The 19322-nt window shown below is 45.5% G+C and overlaps 1 protein-coding gene across 2 annotated transcripts in view; it reads left to right on the forward strand.

The window, feature by feature from the left end:
* Nucleotides 1–19322, forward strand: part of LOC116972129 (desmocollin-3-like) — a 33095-nt gene that overhangs the window by 6611 nt on the left and 7162 nt on the right. Inside the window, exons 2-11 of one of the 2 annotated variants that reach the window (XM_033019487.1) lie at nucleotides 1280–1373; nucleotides 4315–4517; nucleotides 8892–9008; nucleotides 10738–10893; nucleotides 11500–11648; nucleotides 13731–13899; nucleotides 16097–16231; nucleotides 17093–17278; nucleotides 18105–18352; nucleotides 18911–19053. In XM_033019487.1, coding sequence (XP_032875378.1) covers nucleotides 1280–1373; nucleotides 4315–4517; nucleotides 8892–9008; nucleotides 10738–10893; nucleotides 11500–11648; nucleotides 13731–13899; nucleotides 16097–16231; nucleotides 17093–17278; nucleotides 18105–18352; nucleotides 18911–19053 — 1600 coding nt within the window. Of the gene's footprint in view, nucleotides 1–1279; nucleotides 1374–4314; nucleotides 4518–8891; nucleotides 9009–10737; nucleotides 10894–11499; nucleotides 11649–13726; nucleotides 13900–16096; nucleotides 16232–17092; nucleotides 17279–18104; nucleotides 18353–18910; nucleotides 19054–19322 lie in introns of both variants that reach the window. The other variant, XM_033019488.1, reaches the window with a different exon arrangement.

A 19322-nucleotide genomic window follows, 5' to 3' on the forward strand; every position in this document is an offset into this window, starting at 1 on the left:
CTCTCATCGGGCAAGAGGCACAAAAGTGTCAAAACACACACCTCCGGATTCATGAACAGTTTATTTCCAGCTGTTATCAGGCAACTAAACCATCCTACCAACAACTAGAGAGCAGTCTTGAGCTACTATCTACCTCACTGGAGACCCTCAAAATATCTTCAATTGGACTTTACTGCAATTTACTGTGCACTAATCATTGTTCCTTTTATCATGTATCAGTACACTGTGGACAGCTCGATTGTAATCATGTATTGTCTTTTTGCAGACTGGCTAACACGCAACAATAGCTTTTCCCTGTACCTTGATACACATAATAAACTCAACTAAAAAAGATGCTTAGAACAGTTCTACATCTGTTCTGCCACGCCTCTCTTCTTGCTTTCTTCCTGGCCACCCCTGCAATCAGCCTGAAGGGTTCCTAACCCGAAACAGCACCTATCCATGTTCTCCAGTGATGCTGCCTGCCACACTGAGTTACTCCCACACTTTGCTTTTATTTATTCGTTTGGCCTACTTGATATATTATGCTTGCGCAGAGGATTGAATGCCATTTGTATTTCTACTGTACAACATGTACTTAGAAAATGAATTTAGTTTAGTTATATTTACTTTATAGATAGAGCATGGAAACGGACTCTTCTGCCCATCTAGTCCATGCCGACTGGCAATCCCCGTACACTAGCCTACACACCAGGGACAATTTACAATTTTTACCAAGCCAATTAACCTACAAATCTCTATGTGGGAGGAAACTGGAACAGCTGGGAAAACCCATGCAGTCACAGGGAGAACGTACAGACCACACACAGGCAGCACCCGTAGTCAGAATCGACATGGCTCTCTGGCACGGCACGGCAGCAACTTTACCACTATGTCACCGAGCCACCACCGTTCCGTAGACAGTCCAATGTCCACAATGGGGTAGAGGGGAATTGAACATGACCCCAGCTTATGGAAGTACTGTTCAGAAACCTGATAAGAGGGATAGAAGCTGTTCCTGAGTCTGGTGGTGTGCACTTTTAACCTTCTGTATCCGCTTCTATAGCTTCCTCTGGCAGCTCATTCCAGATACTCAATGTTTATAATTAAATAGCGGAAAATGTTGTCCCTGATGTCGCTCTCCCTATCATTTAACTTGAAGCAAGATTAAATGATTTTTTTTCCTGACATTATTGCAAAATAGTATGCTAGAACGCTGCGCTTGTACATTATTTACAAGTTTTATTTCTGCTAGTTATTAGTTTATTTGTGGAACTAAAACTATCTGTTACAATTTTAGGTGTTTGCACGACTTGAAGACGCATGTTTCAACAATTCTTTGGAGGTGGTTTTAGAGAGTCGTACAATTACAGCAGGACAGCTGATTTCGAAAGGTAATTTACCTCTACTTTTAAAGGTGGATTGGTTGGTGAATGTTCACATCTTGTCCATTCTGGAATTGTAGAGAACTGCAGTTGCAGGTTAGTACGCGAAAGGACACAAAATGCTGGAGTCAATGGCAAATTAAATCTAAACCTGAACTAGTAAAGGGCCTGTCCCACTGTACAAGGTAATTCAAGAGCTCTCCAGAGTTAAAAAAAACTCGTGGTAAGCACGTAGAATGTATGTAGCGGGTACGTCGGAGTTCGGGACGTCTCTTAGCCGCTGGTAACGCTAACGGCAGGTACTCGGGGAAACGCGGTAAGCTCGCGAAGACTCGTGAAAAATATCCACGAGAGCCCTGAGTACCTACAAGCGGTTATTACCGTAATTCTCCGAGTTCGGATCAGGGTAAACTCGGGACAACTCTTAAATCAGCTCCTACAGTGGGACAGCCCCTTAACTGAGATTCCACAATCCTCTAGGTCTGAGAATTCCAAGGATTCACTAGCCTCTGGATGAATATTTTCCTTCTCATTTTGCCCCTGTACCAACCATTTATGTAAAATTCTATTTTATTATGAACATTGAGGGCAGCACAGTGGCACGGCGGTAATGTTGCTGCCTTATAGCAACAGAGTCCCGGGTTCGATCCTGACTGCACGTGCCGTTTGTAAATTCTCCCTGTGAGTGTGTGGGTTTTCTCCGGGTGCTCCGGTTTCCTCCCACATCCCAAAGACATGCAGGTTCAGAAGTTACAGCAGCAGATTTTGGCCCATCAAGTCTACCTCATTCAATCATGCCTGATCTAAATTTCCCTTTCAATCCCATTCTCCTGATTTCTCCCCATGATTCCTGACACCCTTTGTAATCAAGTATCTATCAATCTCCGCCTTAAAAATAACCATTGATGTACTTCACAGCCGTCTGTGGTAATGAATTCCAGATTCACCACCTTCTGACTAAAGAAATTCATCCTCATCTCCTTTGTAAAGGTGCGTCCTTTCATTATGAGGCTGTGCCCTCTGGTTCTAGAATCTCCCGCAAGTGGGACATCCTCTCCACATCCACTCTATCCAGGCATTTCACTGCTCATTCTTTCAATGAGTTCGAGCCTGATCCTTCTAAACTTGGGTGATTGCTGGTCAGTGTGTACATGGTGGGCCTAATAGCCTGTTTCCATGCTGTATCTCTATCCTAAACTCTTGGCAGTCCGGACAAAAATAAATATCTACGATCATTATCCTGGAATGTTGCCAGTAGTTTGTCCAATCCTCTCTGCAGGTTTGCACACATCAAGATTTGCCGTGAAATGGAGAAGTGGGTTGGGTTGGAATTCTTTTCTGAGAGTGTTTTTGAAAGTAAACCTGAGAGAAAAAAAAAGTAGGAACAAAGAACGGCAGATGCTGGTTTATACCAAAGATGGACACAAAATGCTGGAGTAACTCAGCGGGTCATGCAGCATGTCTGGGGTAAATGTATAGGTGATTTTTATTTATTTAATTTAAAAAAAAAAAAAATTTTTTGCATGGGTCCCAACCCGAAACGTCACCCATATCCATTTTCTCCAGAGATGCTCAATGAATTCACTGATACTTTATTGAACGATAATCTATTGTCACATGAACAGAGGTACAGTGGCATTGTTTTTGCATACAACCCAGTAAAATCATACAGCAGGCCCCACCACTGATAGATGGTGGCTGTCTATCAGTGGCATGATAGACAGCTACCATGTTTCTATCGTGACAAAGATGCTGCCTGAACCGCTGGGTTACGCCAGCACTTTGTGAATGTTTAGTTTAGAGATACAGTGTGGATGCAGGCCCTTCGGCCCACTGAATCCAAGGCGAGCATGAGTTCGATCCAACACACAATTTACAGAAGCCAATTAATCTCAACCTGCACGTCTTTGGAGTGTGGGAAGAAACCGGAGCACCAGGAGAACACCCACGGTCACATAGGGAATGTATACAGGCAGCACCTGAGCTCAGCATCGAACCTGGGTCTCTAACTCTGCAAGGCAGCAACTTTACCATTGCATCACAGTGTCGCCTCATTCTAAGCTAGGCTACTTAGGCCTGTTCAATTAGGACAAGGGACATAGAACAGTACAGCACAAGAACAAGCCCTTTGGCCCACCATGTCCGTGACGAACATAATACCAGAATAAACTAACCTCATCTACCAGCATATTATCCATTTCCCGCCATCCCGCCGTATTCCATCTAAAAGCTTCAGCAATGCCACTAGTTTCCGCTTCCCCCATTTTGCAGAGAATATAGTACTCTGCTGAGTATATTCACTCTACGCTCTGTATCTTCCCCTTTGCTCTACCTATATTATGCTAGAGTTTGAACTGCTTGTATTTATGCATGGTATATGGGGCAGCACAGCGTAGTTGTAGAGCTGCTGCCTTTCCGCACCAGAGACCTGGGTTCAATCCCATTCACGGGTGCTGTCTGTACGGAGTTTGTACGTTCTCCCTGTGACCGTGTGGGTTTTCTCCGGGTGCCCTGGTTTCCTCCCACACTCAAGACTTGCATGTTTGTAGGTTAATTCGCTTAGTATAAATTGTAAATTGTCCCTAGTGTGTGTAAGGTTGTGTTAATGTGCGGGGATCGCTGGTTGGCGCGGACCTGGTGGGTCGAAGGGCCTGTTTCTGTGCAGTAGTTGGATAGTTCAATCGTATCATGCTATCTTTCTGCTGACTGGTTCACACGCAACACAAGCTTTTCACTGTACCTCAGTACACATGACTAAACTAAATTCAATAAAAGGCGAATGTGCTTTGTTTGGATAGCATGCAAAACAATGCTTTTCACTGTACCTCGGTACACAATGATAAATCTAAGCCTAATTCATTTCTATGCGAGTTGCGGTTCAGTATACTTGGCAGAGTGTTAGTGTTTGGAGTGTCTGCTTTTACTGACCTGCTCTTTTACTTGTCTTCAGTGGATTTGGATGGCTGCCAACAGGGGACATTGCAGATCGGTTCCTCTGATGCACGTTTCGTCATGAAGTCTGGTGTTTTGTACGCCGTTAGTGGCTTCAATGCTACCGCTGATCAAATTACCTTTGACATCTACCTCGAAGATTCTGTGACCCAGGACCCATCGAAAATTCACGTTCGCCTACTATTCGCAGCCAAACTTAAGGTTGGTAACCAACACCAAATGCACTCAGAGTCATATAGCATGCAAACAGGCCCTTTGGCCCAACTAGCTCAAGCTGCCCCGTCAACATTAGTCCCACCTGCTGTCATTTGGTACAATTCCTATCCCTGTACTGCTCTGTGTTTCTATGACTCCAGTGATGCTACAAAAAGGCTACAGAAGGATATGGATAGATTTAGTGAGAGGGCAAAGATAGACAATAGACAATAGGTGCAGGAGTAGGCCATTCGGCCCGTCGAGCCAGCACCGCCATTCAATGTGATCATGGCTGATCATCCCCAATCAGTACCCCGTTCCTGCCTTCTCCCCATATCCCCTGACTCCGCTATCCAGAAAACCTGCCTCCACCACCCTCTGAGGCAGAGAATTCCACAGAATAACCACTCTCTGGGGGGAAAAAAGTGTTTCCTCGTCTCTGTTCTAAATGGCTTACTCCTTATTCTTAAACTTTGGCCCCTGGTCCTGAACACCCTCAACATCAGGAACGTGTTTCCTGCCTCTCGCGTGTCCAAACCCTTAACAATCTTATATGTTTCAATGAGATCCCCTCTTGTCCTTCTAAACTCCAAGTGTAAAAGCCCAGCCGCTCCATTCTCTCAGCATATGACAGTCCCACCATCCCAGGAATTAACCTTGTATACCTACGCTGCACTCCCTCAATAGCAAGAATGTCCTTCCTCAAATTAGGGGACCAAAACTGCACACAATACTCCAGGTGTGGTCTCACTAGGGCTCTGTACAGCTGCAGAAGGACCTCTTTGCTCCTATATTCGATTCCTCTTGTTATAAAGGCCAACTTGCCATTCGCTTTATTCACTGCCAGCTGTACCTGCATGCTTACTTTCATAGACTGATGAACAAGGATCCCCAGATCCCATTGTACTTCCCCATTTCCCAACTTGACACCATTTATTTAGAATCTGCCTTCCTGTTTTTGCTACCAAAGTGGATATCCTCACATTTATCCGCATTAAACTTCATCTGCCCTCTCCTCCAACCTATCCAAGTCACCCTGCATTCTCATAGCATCCTCCTCACAGTTCACACTGCAACCCAGCTTTGTGTCATCTGCAAATTTGCTAATGTTACTTTGAATCCCGTCATCCAAATCATTGATCCCTTCATCCAAAACATGCCAAATTTAACTCCTGATTCAACTTGCATCCTATGTCCAGACTACTGTTTGGGGGCCTGTAGATTAGTCCCATTAGGGTATTTTTACCCTTGCAATTCCTTAGTTCTATCCATATTGACTCCACATCTCCTGTTTCAATGTCACACCTTGCAAGCGACTGAATTTCATTCCTCACCAACAGGACAACCCCACCCCCTCTGCCCACCTGCCTGACTTTTTGAAGGAGGTATACCGATGAATATTCAGTTCCCAGCCCTGGCCCTCTTGCAGCCATGTCTCAGTAATTCCCACAACATCATACTTGCCAGTTTCTAACTGAACCTCAAGCTCGTCCACTTTATTCCTTATTCATATACAGCACTTTGACCTCCATATTCACTTCCCCCCCCTTGCATTACTCGCATTGGCCATGACCTTACTCTGTCCCTTCTCGAGCTTTCCTTCCCATTAATTCGAGAATCTTTTGTAATTTTTCCTGTAGCCACTTCCCCTTCAACTCCATCTTTATACTCCAAATTTGTCAATCCCTCCCCCATGTGGGTAAATGAGGTAAATAATGTGTCGGGAAATCATTCCGTCAAGCCAGTGGCTTTACCGGACATTGGGTAGGCTCCACATGGAGTACATAGTTCAGTTCTCGTTGCCCCTTTACAGGAAGTATTGGATGCTTTGGAGAAATTTTTACCAAGCCAATGAACCTACAAATCTCTATGTGGGAGGAAACTGGAACAGCTGGGAAAACCCATGCAGTCACAGGGAGAACGTACAGACCACACACAGGCAGCACCCGTAGTCAGAATCGACATGGCTCTCTGGCACGGCACGGCAGCAACTTTACCACTATGTCACCGAGCCACCACCGTTCCGTAGACAGTCCAATGTCCACAATGGGGTAGAGGGGAATCGAACATGACCCCAGCTTATGGAAGTACTGTTCAGAAACCTGATAACAGAGGGATAGAAGCTGTTCCTGAGTCTGGTGGTGTGCACTTTTAACCTTCTGTATCCGCTTCTATAGCTTCCTCTGGCAGCTCATTCCAGATACTCAATGTTTATAATTAAATAGCGGAAAATGTTGTCCCTGATGTCCCTCTCCCTATCATTTAACTTGAAGCAAGATTAAATGATTTTGTTTCCTGACATTATTGCAAAATAATGAGAAAGTGCAGAAGAGGTTTACCCGAATGCTTAGGAAGGAACTGCAGATGCTGAGTTTAAACCGAAGATAGACACAAAAAGCTGGAGTAACTCAGGCAGCATCTCTGGAGAGAAGGGGTGGGTGACGTTTCAGGTCAAGACCCTTCTTCAGACTGGTTAGGGATAAGGGAAACAAGAGATATAGACCATGATGTGGAGAGATAAAGAACATTGAATGAAATATGTAAAAAAAGTAACAATGATAAAGGCAACAGGCCATTGTTAGCTTTTGTTGGGTGAAAATGAGAAGCTGATGCTATTGGCTGGGGGAGGGAGAGAGATACCTGGTTCGATGCTAACTACAGGTGCAGTATGTAAGGAGTTTGTACATTCTCCCTTTGACCGCATGGGCTTCTGTAATTTGTAAATTGTCCCTAGTGTGTAGGATAATATTAGTGTACAGGGTGATTGCTGGTTGACACTTATTTGGTGGGCTGAAGGGCCTGTTTCCATGCTCTTTGACTAACCTTGATTGATCTCTCTGGAACTAAAGGGAATTGAATATTACCCATTCCTTCAGAGCGGTGGTGGTGGTGGGGTATCTGGTCTGAGAGGGGAGGGGTGTGGGCATCGGAGTGGGAGGAGTGAGCTGCCAGAGTGAGGAGGGCTACCATGAGGGATGCTCCCGAGTTGGGGTGCTCCCGAGAATGAAGAGGGGACCAAGCGGGTGCGGTGGCCAAAGGTTGGCGGGGGGGGGGGGGAGGGGGTTAGTTGGCACATGCGGCAGCAGGCAGTGGATAGGAATGTTAGGTAGACTCTTGTATCTTTGTTGGCGCCAAAATGGTGCGACACTTGTGTACTGCCTAGGTGAGGTCTGCCGTATGGTTTTACCGGGCTGTATGTGCAACAAAGCATTTCACTGCACCTAGATATGTGCGACACTAAACTATCGTTGATCTGAGAGCCGACAATGATTTGATCCCATGTCGTATAGAGATGTGGCCCTTGACTGACTCGGGGCTGCAGCAGTAAAATTAATTATTACCAGCCTGTGATTCACCAACATTGATTTGTTATTATATGGTGGGCAGGTTTGGGCTTATTATTGTCGCGTGCACTGAGGTACAGTGAAAAGTTTTGTCTTGCATGCGATCAGATAATACTATACATAAATCCGATCAAGTCAATCTCCAGTACAATAGGTAGAGCAAAGGAGAAGATACAGAGTGCAGAATATAATTCTCGGCATTATAAACAAGCTGAAATAGTGTTAGATATATCCCAGGATGGAAATAACAATTAGTTCTTGGTGTAGTTCTTGGGTGAAAGGGGCAAAGTTTAAAGGAGATGTGCAGGGCATGTTTTATTTTTTATACAACAGGATGGTAAGTGGCTGGAACCCTCTGCCATGGGTGGTGGAGGCGGAGGCAGATGACAGTGGCATTCAAGAAAATTATGGATAGGCCCATGGAAATTAAGGGATATGGATTATGTGAAGGCAGATAAGAATTGGTCCTGGCATCATGTTTGGCACAGACATTGTGGGCTGAATTGCCTGTTCCTGTGTTGTACTGTTCGACGTTCTAAATACTAATGAAAATATCACTAGAACATTTGGAGATGCTGAAAGATTTCTGGGTAGAGGTTTAGAAGAGTAGAGTGGTTGCATGTCCTTCTCTGGGCAGGTCCATCTCTAGCATCTACTCTCCATGAGAGCGTAGGTCTTCCTGTAGATCTCTCTCTGGGATAGTCGGTTCTTCTCTGAGCAGATCTACTCTTTCTGGAATAGCAGTGCCTTCTCTGGGAAGATCTATCTCTCCCTGGGGTGGTAGGTCCTTGTCTGTGAAGATCTATCTCTGGGATAGTTGTTCCTTTGATGGGATGAGTCGCCACGCACCTAAGCAGCATGTTAGACCTGTCGGTGGTATTCCATGGGCAAGCAATCAAGAACTGAATGCACTACCACCAGATGTCCTGAGTTGGCTTCTTGTGGTTATGGAGGACATTGTATAAACATCTCTCCCTCTTCAAACAGAGAGAATGTTACCTGAAATGTGTTTTCTGTACTTCAGACTGTGTTGCAGGAACAAGGTCGGAAGCGAAGAGCTGTTCTACTGCACCGGCAGAAGAGGCGTTGGCAACCTATGCCTTTCAAACTCACGGAGAACTCCATTGGTCCTTTCCCCAAGTATGTTCAAACTGTAAGTTGTAATGTTCTCTATTATTTGAATGAATCTTAATTTAAGGAGAGAAAAATATCCTTAAGCTCGGTACGATCCTTGTAAATCAGATGGAGGAGTCTGAAAAAGGGTCACCTTTTCATGTGCTCCAGAAATAGGAAATGGGGCCATTGGCCCAACTTCCCCACACTGGCCAATATGTCCCATCTCCACTAGTCTCATTTGCCTGCGTTTGGCCCATATCCCTCTAAACCTGTCCTATCCACGTACCTGTCCAAATGTTTCTTAAGTGTTGCCATAGTGTCTGCATCTACATGGAGTTTGAGCGATACATAATGGAAGCGGACCATGCTGGTCATCGATCACCCATTCATGCTAGTTCTATGTTATCCCACGATACCTAAAAGCTTGGGGGAATTTTAGTGGCCAATTAACCTACAAACCCACAAGTCATTGTGATATGGGAGGAAACCGGAGCACCCAGAGGAAACCCATGCAGTCAGAGAGAACGTGCAAATTCCACATAAAGCATCAGAGGTCAGGGTTGAACCTGGGTCTCTGGAGCTGTGAGGCAGTAGGTCTATGGCCCGCTGCCCCACTCTGCTTTTGTATGCTATCCGATCAAATCAGTGCTATATATGGAGCAAAGGGGAAGATACAGAATGCAGAATATAGTTCTCAGCATTGTAGCGCATCAGTTCCAGAGTCAAAGTCTAATCCCCACAATGGGGTAGAGGTGAATCGGACAGTACCCTAAATTGTGGAAGGACTGTTCATAAACTTGATAACAAAGGGGAAGAAGCTGTTCCTGAGTCTGGTATACTCCGAATTACAAACTGCATTAATTGCACTCGGATCTTTGGGCTTTATTTTTTGCATAAATTAGGTTATTTAATAAATGCTTGTTTACTATCTATTGAGTACTGTGTTTACAGACTTATTGTACTACTGCAAGTAAGACCCATTAATCTTTGTATAAAACTCTCCTACATCTTGATTCTGGTGGTGTGCACTTTCAAGCTTCTATCTTCTGCCCAATGGGAGTGGGGAGAAGAAGGAATGAGTGGGGCAAGTCTTGCCTTGTAGAAACAAGGAACTGCAGATTTTGGTTTACAAAAATACCCCACAGTGTCATGGAAACTGGCCCTTCGGCCCAACTTGCCCACACTGACCAACATGTTCCATCTACACTAGTCCCAACTGCCTGCATTTGGTCCATACCCCTCTAAACCTGTCCTATCCATATACTTGTCCAATTAATTCTTAAACCTGCCTCAACTTCCTCCTCCGGCAGCTTGTTCCAGCCATCCATCAACCTTTGTGTGAAAATGTTACCCCTCAGATTCCTCTTAAATGTTTCCCACTTCAGCTTCAACCTATGTACCCTGGTTCTATATTCTCTCTCTGGGCAAGAGACTCTGTGTCTATCCAATCTATTCCCCTCATGATTTTGTACACCTCTCTATAAGATCTCCCCTCAACCTTTTGCACCCGAAGGAATAGAATCCCAAGTGCTGGAGTTACTCAGCAGGTTGGACAGCATCCCTGGAGAACATGGCTAGGTGATTGATTTGAGTCGGAACCCTTCTTCAGTCTGATTGTAGTTCAGACAGTCTTTACTTATGTTGACTGCCTTTCCCAATGCAGCACGAGGTATATTTCACTTTCATTGCATCCACGGTAGTTTGCTGTGAAGCATGTTTGATTTTTATTTTTTTTTAATTCACGAAACCCTATTATATTCTTTCAGATAAGGTCAGACGATGAACAGGGTCATACAATTTCTTACCATATATCGGGTCAAGGAGTTGATAAACATCCAGCCAACTTGTTCTCGGTAGAGAGTGACACTGGGAGAATCTTTGTGTCGAGGCCTGTGGATCGAGAGGAATTTCCGTCGTTTAAAGTAAGTCACTGGAGAGTTATTTTCTAAGTATTCCGAGAGCTGAACTATATTCTGAAAGCTGACTTCTGCTGACTGGATAGCATGCAACAAAAAGCCTTTCACTGTACCTCTGTACAGGCAACAATAATAAACTAAAGCATGCTTCCTCAAGTCCAGGTATTTACTGTCATTAAATGATTAGTTAGTCATAGAGTGTGGATGCAGGCCTCTCAGCCCAACTTGCCCACACAGGCCAACATGCCCCATCTACACTAGTCAAACCTACCTGCGTTTGACCTAAATCCCTCTAAACCTGTCCGATCCACGTACCCGTCTAAATCCTTCTTAAATATTGCAGTACTACCTGCCTCGGGTACCTCCTCTGGCAGCTTGTTCCATACACCCACCACTGTTTGGGTAACCAAAAATATTAAATCTTTTCCCCCTGACCTTAAACCTATGTCCTCTGGTTCTTGAATCCCCTACTGTGCATTTACCTGATCTATTCCTGATTTTGTATACCTTCATAAGATCACCTCTTCTCATCCCGTGTTCCAAGAAATAAAGTCCTAGCCTGCCAATTTGTGAATAAATATTAAACCTAACTTTGGCTTTTTAATTCCACAGCTGTTTGGGAAGGCAATACGAAAGGGAGGCATTATGCATGAGCGGCTACTCGACCTGACCATTAAAGTCATGGACGTTAATGACAATGTCCCAATGTTTACTGAAAAAGAGTTTGTTGTGAACTTTCCCGAGTGTTCAGCAGCCGGTAAGGATATGTTAATTTTTGCCCCAATTATCTGATGTGACTGATTGATAGAACAATGTGACTGAGTGAGATGATGGGGATGTAGGAGAATAAAATGGCATGAGTTTAAATAGGTGCTTTGTTTAAGAAGGAACTGCAGATGCTGGAAAATCGAAGGTAGACAAAAATGCTGGAGAAACTCAGCGGGTGAGGCGGCATCTATGGAGCGAAGGAGATGGCAACGTTTCGGGTCAAGACCCTTCTTAGTCTGAAGAAGGGTCGCAACCCGAAATGTTGCCTATTTCCTTCGCTCATGGATGCTGCCTCACCCGCTGAGTTTCTCCAGCATTTTTGTCTACCTTAAATAGGTGCTTAGTAAGTTCATGCGTTCAAGAGCAGAATTGGGCCATTTGGCTGATTAAGTCTACACTGCCATTCAATCATGGCTGATCTACAGTATCTTTCCCTCTCAGCCCCGTTCTCCAGCCTTCTCCCCATAACCCCTGACCCGTACTAATCAAAAATCTGTCAATCTCTGCCTTAAGAATATCCATTGACTTGGCTTCCACAGCCATCTGTGGCAATGAATTTCATGGATTTGCCACCTGGCAAGAAATTCCTCATCTTCTTTCTGAAGATGTGTCCTTTTATTCTGAGGCTATGGCTTCGGGACCTAACCTCTCCTGCTAGTGGAAACATCTTCTCCACTTATGCTGCCTTGGCAAGACCAGCAGTATAATCAAGGATGTGTCACACCCTAGCCACTCCCTCTCTCATCACGCGAAAAGTATAGAAGTGTGAAAATGCACGCCTCCAGATTCGGGGACAGTTTCTTCCCAGCTGTTATCAGGCAGCTGAATCATTCTATCACAACCTGAGAGCAGTGCTGAATGACTATCTACTTCTTTGATGGCCCTCAAATATAAATATATCCTTGTGTATCTGTTCACTGTAAATGGATTGATTGTAATCATGTATTGTCTTTCTGATTGGCTAGCCCACAACAAGAAAGCTTTTCACTGTACCTTGGTGCATGTGATGATAAACTAAATTGAATATCCACTTTATCCGGGCTTTCACTATTCAGTAAGTCTCAATGAGGTTTTCCCCTCATCCTCCTAAACTCCTTAATAGTTTAGTTTTGAGAGGCAACATGGTGGTATATCACAGCATGGTTTGGGAACTGCTCTATCCAAGACCACAAGAAATTGCAGAGAACTGTGGACTCAGAGCATCACACAAACCAACCTTCACTGGCTCCATTGACGCCCCATGCTGCCTTGGCAAGGCCACCAGCAGAATCAAGGAAGCCCAATGACTCCTCTCCCACCAGGCAAGAGGTACAGAAGTGTAAAAACACACTTGTCCAAATTCGAGGACAATTTCTTCCCGGCTGTTATCGGGCAATTGAACTATCCAGCCAACAACTCGAGAGCTGTCCTGAGCCACTATTTACCTCATTGGAGGCACTCCGACTATCTTTGATCAGACTTTACTGGACTTTATCTTGCACTAAATGTTATTCATGTTGTGTGTCGAAAGAAACAGCAGATACTGGTTTAGACACAGTGGAGTAACAGTGGGTCTGGCAGCATCTCTGGTGTTCACATTATTCCATGTATCATGTATCTGTACATTGTGGAAGGCTCAATTGTAATCATGAATAGTCTTTCCGCTGAGTGTTTAGTACCCAACAAAAGCTTTTCACTGTTCCTTGTTACACGTGACAATAAACTAAACTAAACTAAACAGGCCCTTCGGCCCATCGAGTCAACGCTGACTATCGATCAACCGTTCACACTAGTTCTCCATTCTCCCACGTTCTCATCCACTCCCTACACACTGGGGGCAATTTACAAAGGGCCAATTAACGTACAAACCTCTGTCTTTGATGTGGGATGAAACCGGAGCACATAGAGGAATCCCACATGGTCACATGGAAAATGTGCAAACTCTGCACAGACAGCACCCGATGTCGGGATCGTACCTGCGCCTCTGACGCTGTGCGGCAGCAGCTCTATCAGCTGCGCCACTGTGCTGGATTTGACGGGCCAAAGGGTCTGCCAGCGTGCTGTTTGATAACTTTGCGCTTGTAATTTTCAGGCACGTCCGTGACAACCCTGATTGCCACCGACAAAGACGAGCCCAACACAATAAATACTCTGCTGGTTTATCGGATTCTGTCCCAGGAACCATCTTCCAGGTTTGGTTCATTCTTCTCCATTGATGGAAAGACCGGCGAGATCAAAACCAACAGTGATAAACTAAATCGAGAGGTACGTTGTCTTCCTTCCTACCTGGTGTTTCGGGGCCGCGGGGTTGAGTCACCTGGATTACTGCCAATGCTCATCTGTACTTCTGTTTAGTTTAGAGATACAGCCCCTGCAGCCCACTGTGTCCACAACAATCAGCGATCCCCGCACCCTACTCTACCACTAACACCGATTAGCCTATAAACCTGCACGTCTTTGGAATATGGGAGGAACCCCTAGTACCCGAAGAAAATCCACGCAGTTTGTGAGGGGAACATACAAATTCCATCCAGACAGTACCCATAATCGGGATCGAACCCGGGTTTCTGTGCCATTGTGCCACCTGCTGTTGGAATAATTCCCATGAGATACCATATTCATACAGTGTGGAATTTGCCCACACTGACTAACATGCCCCATCTTTACGAGACCCACTTACCTGTGTTTGGCCCATATCCCTCAAAATGTATCCTACCTGTTTAGATGTTTCTTAAACGTTGCGATTGTGCCTGCTGTGGGTGGCTATCAAACCGTAATTACTTTATTCGCCATAAGCAAGCAATACTCGTCAGACAAAGGAAGCAGTCAATCCAGACATGCAGTGTGTTTATATCATTTTTGCAAGCATAAACGCAAGGTCAGTCACATACACTTGTTCACAGGGTTAACTATTCTGTAATTTTCCATTAAGAAACCGGCTTCTTTATCTATGGTGTCATGAAGGTAACCTTGAATTCACAAGCTCCTCTTTTGTGTTCAGCAGACTTTTTTTTGACTCTGTGGGCCACCTGTAGCAGACATGTTTGGCCCAGCTCTGAAGGGTACATTCACTGGAGTAAAGTTCGATTGCCATGGAATCAATTGCTGCCCATGTCAAAAGATTAGGGGCGTTCTCCTGTGACCATGTGGGTGTTCTCCGGGTGCTCTGGTTTCCTTCAGCATTCCACAGATGTACAGGTTTCTAGGTTAATTGGCTTTGGCAAAGATTGTAAATTGTCCCTAGCATGTAGGATAGGTGCTTGTGTGCGGTTATTGCTATCGGCGTGGAATTGGTGGGCCAAAGGGCCTGTTTCCACTGTATCTCTAAACTACATTAAATTAGTGCAAAAATGCACGATAGGATGGACCTGTCCAACAAAATGGAAGGAGAGCTCAGTTCTTTCACAATTCCCACTGTGAAAGACTTTGATTCTAGCAATCTCGGGGGTTATCCCGGGGGTGGGGGGGGGGACAATTATAATCTGCTTGCCTGTTACCAGAACAACAATCTTTCTCTCAAGACTAGAAAAATCAAGAGTAGACAGAAGGTGCCGGAGAAGTTTTGGGTTGGGGTCTCTTCTTCAGACTCCAAGCCTATGTGCAATAATCTCCCATCCAAGAACTAACTGGACCTGAGCCTGCTTAGCTTCCGCGATCAGACAAGATTGGATATTCTGGTTATTATGGCCCAACGTGGTGGGTAAAGCAGCAAGAAAATGGATAGATGGTGTCAGGACCCTTCTTCAAACTGATGGTGGTTGGGGGAAGGAGGGGGGGGGGGGGGCAGCGAGGATGCTGGAAGAGAGGTGAGGGCGAGGCAAAAGCTGGCAAATAATAGGCAAATACATGTGAGGGGGATTGATGGTTGGACAAAGGCCAGAGATGAAAAGACAACGTGTGAGATGAGGTTAGAAGAGGCATGAAGGGAGACCATACACTTTGTGTTTATTCATCCCTGGCCTCAGTACAATATCCTGCGTGAAAGGCTTTTATTTTCCATGCTATCCAATCAGGTCAGATAATGATTTACATAAATGCAATCAATTCAAACTCAAGTACAATAGGCAGAGCAAAGGGGAAGATACAGAGTGCAGAATATAGTTCTTAGCATTGTTGCACATCAGTTCCAGAGAGAAGGTCCAATGTCCACGATGGGGTAGAGGTGAATTGGACATTACCCTAACTTATGGAAGGACCATTCAGAAGTCTGACAACAGATGGGAAGAAGCTGTTCCTGAGTCTGGTGCGTGTTTTGCAAGGCGGGAGAGGGGAGAAGGAATGATCGGGGTGGGACAGGATTTGCTTACGTCGGCTGCTTTTCCATGGCAGCATGAAGTGTAGATGGAGTTGATGGTGGGGAGTCTGAGCATCCAGGTTGTTAATGGGCTGTAAGTATGGTTATGTATTGGTGGACTAAACACACTGTGCATTTCTTAAAATTTGTAATGCTTAATACATTCAGGAACAAAACACATACACCCTCGAGGTAGAAGTTCAAGATTTGGATGGGAAATCGTATGGATTATCCTCTAGAGGGAAGGTGGTCATCCACCTCACCGATATGAATGATCACCCACCAACATTCAAAGAATCCAGAGTAAGTCCAAGAACTTTGCAAATTAATCTACAGCGAGAATGATCCCGGGGATTATTGGGTAAACATATGACGAATGTTTGTCGACACTGGGCCTGTACTCGCTGGAGTTTAGAAGGACAAGGGGGGGGAACTCATTAAAACTTACCTAATAGTGAAAGGCCTGGATAGTGTGGATGTGGAGAGGATGTTTCACTAGCGGGAGAGTTTAGGACCAGAGGTCGCATCCTCAGAATAAAAGAAAACACTTTTAGAAAGGAGACGAGGAGAAATTTCTTTAGTCAGAGGTTGGTGAATCTGTGGAAATCATTGCCACATGTGGCTGTGGAGGCTGTCAATGGATATTTTTAGGGTTCTTGATTAGACAGTAGACAATAGGTGCAGGAGTAGGCCATTCGGCCCTTCGAGCCAGCATGTGATCATGGCTGATCATCCCCAATCAGTACCTCGTTCCTGTCTTTTCCGCATATCCCCTGACTCCGCTATCTTTAACAGCCCTATCCAGCTCTCTTGAAAGCATCCAGAGAACTCTGTGAGAAAAAGCGTTTCCTCGTCTCCGTTCTAAATGGCTTGCCACTTATTCTTACTGTAGTACTGGTGTCAGGTTATGGGGAGAAGGTAGAATGGAGTTGAGAGGCAAACATAGATCAGCCATTATTGAATGGTGGAGTAGACTTGATGGGGCAAATGGCCTCCTAGAACTTGTGAACTGCAACTGTCTTTCATTTTATGGGGTGGGGGGGAATAGCGTTCTTGAAGAATGTTAGCATAACAAATGTCCTCGGTCCGTGTGTGGGAATTGCTGCCACTAGTTATCAATTTGAGGAATGATCTGAACATGAATATTTCACTTGCCTCATGCAGTACACCATTGACGTGAAGGAGACTGAGAGCAACATCATGGTCCTCCGGATGCCTGTAGAAGACAAAGATATAGCTGGCACCAATGCAAGCAGAGCGGTGTTCAAAATCGTCAAGGGCAATGAGAATGGCAACTTCAACGTGTCTACCGATCCCAAAACTAACGAAGGTCTCTTGTACGTTGTCAAGGTAATCCAATCAAACAGTTTAAGAGGCTTTGTAGATAGGCACATGGGTATTGATGGAATGGACGGATATGGATCACCTGCTGGCAGAGGGGAGCAGTTTAACTTGCCATTGTGTTTGCCACTCGACTATCCTTTTAAAATCCTCATTAAAAATTGCCAAATAGTTAAAGGTCTGAATAATGAGAGAGTCTAGCACCAGAAACCATAGCCTCCGAATAAAAGGACATACCGTTAGAAATGAGATGAGGAGGATTTGCTTTAGTCAGAGGGTGGTGAATCTGTGGAATTCAATGCCACAGATTGGTGAAGGCCAAGTCAATGCATATTTGTAAGACGGCAATTGACAGATTCTTGATTAGTACGGGATTCGGGGGTTATGGAGGGAATGGGGTTGAGGGGGAAAGATAGATCAGCCATGATTGAATGGAGGAGTAGACTGACCTAATAAGTAAAATGACCTAATTCTGATTATTAACATGAACCTAATACAGGAATAAGCCCTTTGGCCCACAATATCTATGCTGTTGTACAAATACAGGATAAAGAGAATAACATGAATGACGTTTAGTGCAAGGCCAAGTCCAATCAAAGTTAGTCCGACATGTCACTGTGAAGTTCTTTGTTGCACAAAATATGCAAAGAGTCGCCACATAGGGCGCTAACAAGGTTACAAAGCAGCCAGTCCCCCAGGCCGGGTCCCTCTTTGTACTCAGCCCTACACTGCTCCCCCACCCCACCCCCCTCCCCAAAATGCCAGGACTCTCTTCATTCTTTGTTGCCGTGCACACTGGGTGTTTCACACATCTCCTGTCTGCTCTGCTGTTTAGCCGCTGGATGCCGAGACTACCCGCTTGCTGCAGTTGGACGTTGCGGTGGAGAACGAGGCGCCCCTGATCGGGAAAGCCTCTCAGCAGCAGGTGGCCAAAGTCACGGTCAACGTGCTGGATGTGGATGAAGGGCCGGAGTTTGTTCCCTCCGTCAAACACCTGTGGACGGAGGAGAACGTTGCTCTGCGCACCACCCTGGGCTCGTTCACGGCCAGAGACCCAGAGACGCAGAGCAGCGATAACATCAGGTGAGATCTTCCCCCCCCCCCCCCCCTCTGCATCTGAAGGCAGAATGAGACATGAACAACTGCAAGTACTGGAAACTTTCGTGGAAAGCAAAGTGCTGGAGTAACTGAGGGTTGGGCAACATCCCAGGCGAATATTGATAGGTGATGTTTCATAAGTTCATAATTCATAGGAGCCATTCGGATCATTGAGTCTACTCCGCCATTCAATCATGGCTGATCTATCTTTCCCTCAGCCCCATTTTCCTGCCTTCCCCCCCGCCCCCCCCCCCCCCCACCCCGTAGCCTTTGACGCCCTTACTAAATAAGAATCTCTAAAGTCTAAACCCTTGATCCATGGTCTCAACCTAAGATAGTGATTTGCTTGTCCTCCATGGATGCTGCTTGACCCTCTGAGTTTATCCAGCAGTTAGTGTTTTGCTTTGGGTTCCAGCTTTTCCAGTCTCTTATGCCTCTTGTCTTACGATGTGACCAAGCTAATTTAAACTCACAAGTGTCCATTGAATTTGAAGCTATAATGACCCGGTGTTGAATTGTTCCAAATCTTGTTTGATTTGTCAGGTATCGCAAGTTAACTGACCCTGCGGACTGGGTGTCCATTGATCCCAACACGGGGCAGATCCAAACGGCTGCCATACTCGACAGGGAGTCCATGTATGTGAAACACAACAAGTACAATGTTACAGTCCTGGCCATGGAAGACAGTGAGTATTGGCCATCAGTGTCAGCACCAGGGCAATGCACCTCCGAGATTGTGAAGAGCATATGCTGTGGATGGGGCTGTGGGACTGGGGGGGGGGGGGGGGGTGCTATGGGAAGGGTTGGGTTGGAGGAGGAGGGACTGTTAGCTGATGGGGAGCGGGGGTGTCATGGGAAGAGGGGGTGGGATGGGGGTGTGGAGGGCTTTTGGACAGGGTTGGGAGGGCTGTTGGGGGAGAGGACGGGGGGGTCTGTGGCAGAGGGGGGTGCTATG

This window comes from Amblyraja radiata, chromosome 4, assembly GCF_010909765.2.
Source record: "Amblyraja radiata isolate CabotCenter1 chromosome 4, sAmbRad1.1.pri, whole genome shotgun sequence".
Taxonomy (NCBI): Eukaryota; Metazoa; Chordata; class Chondrichthyes; order Rajiformes; family Rajidae; genus Amblyraja; species Amblyraja radiata.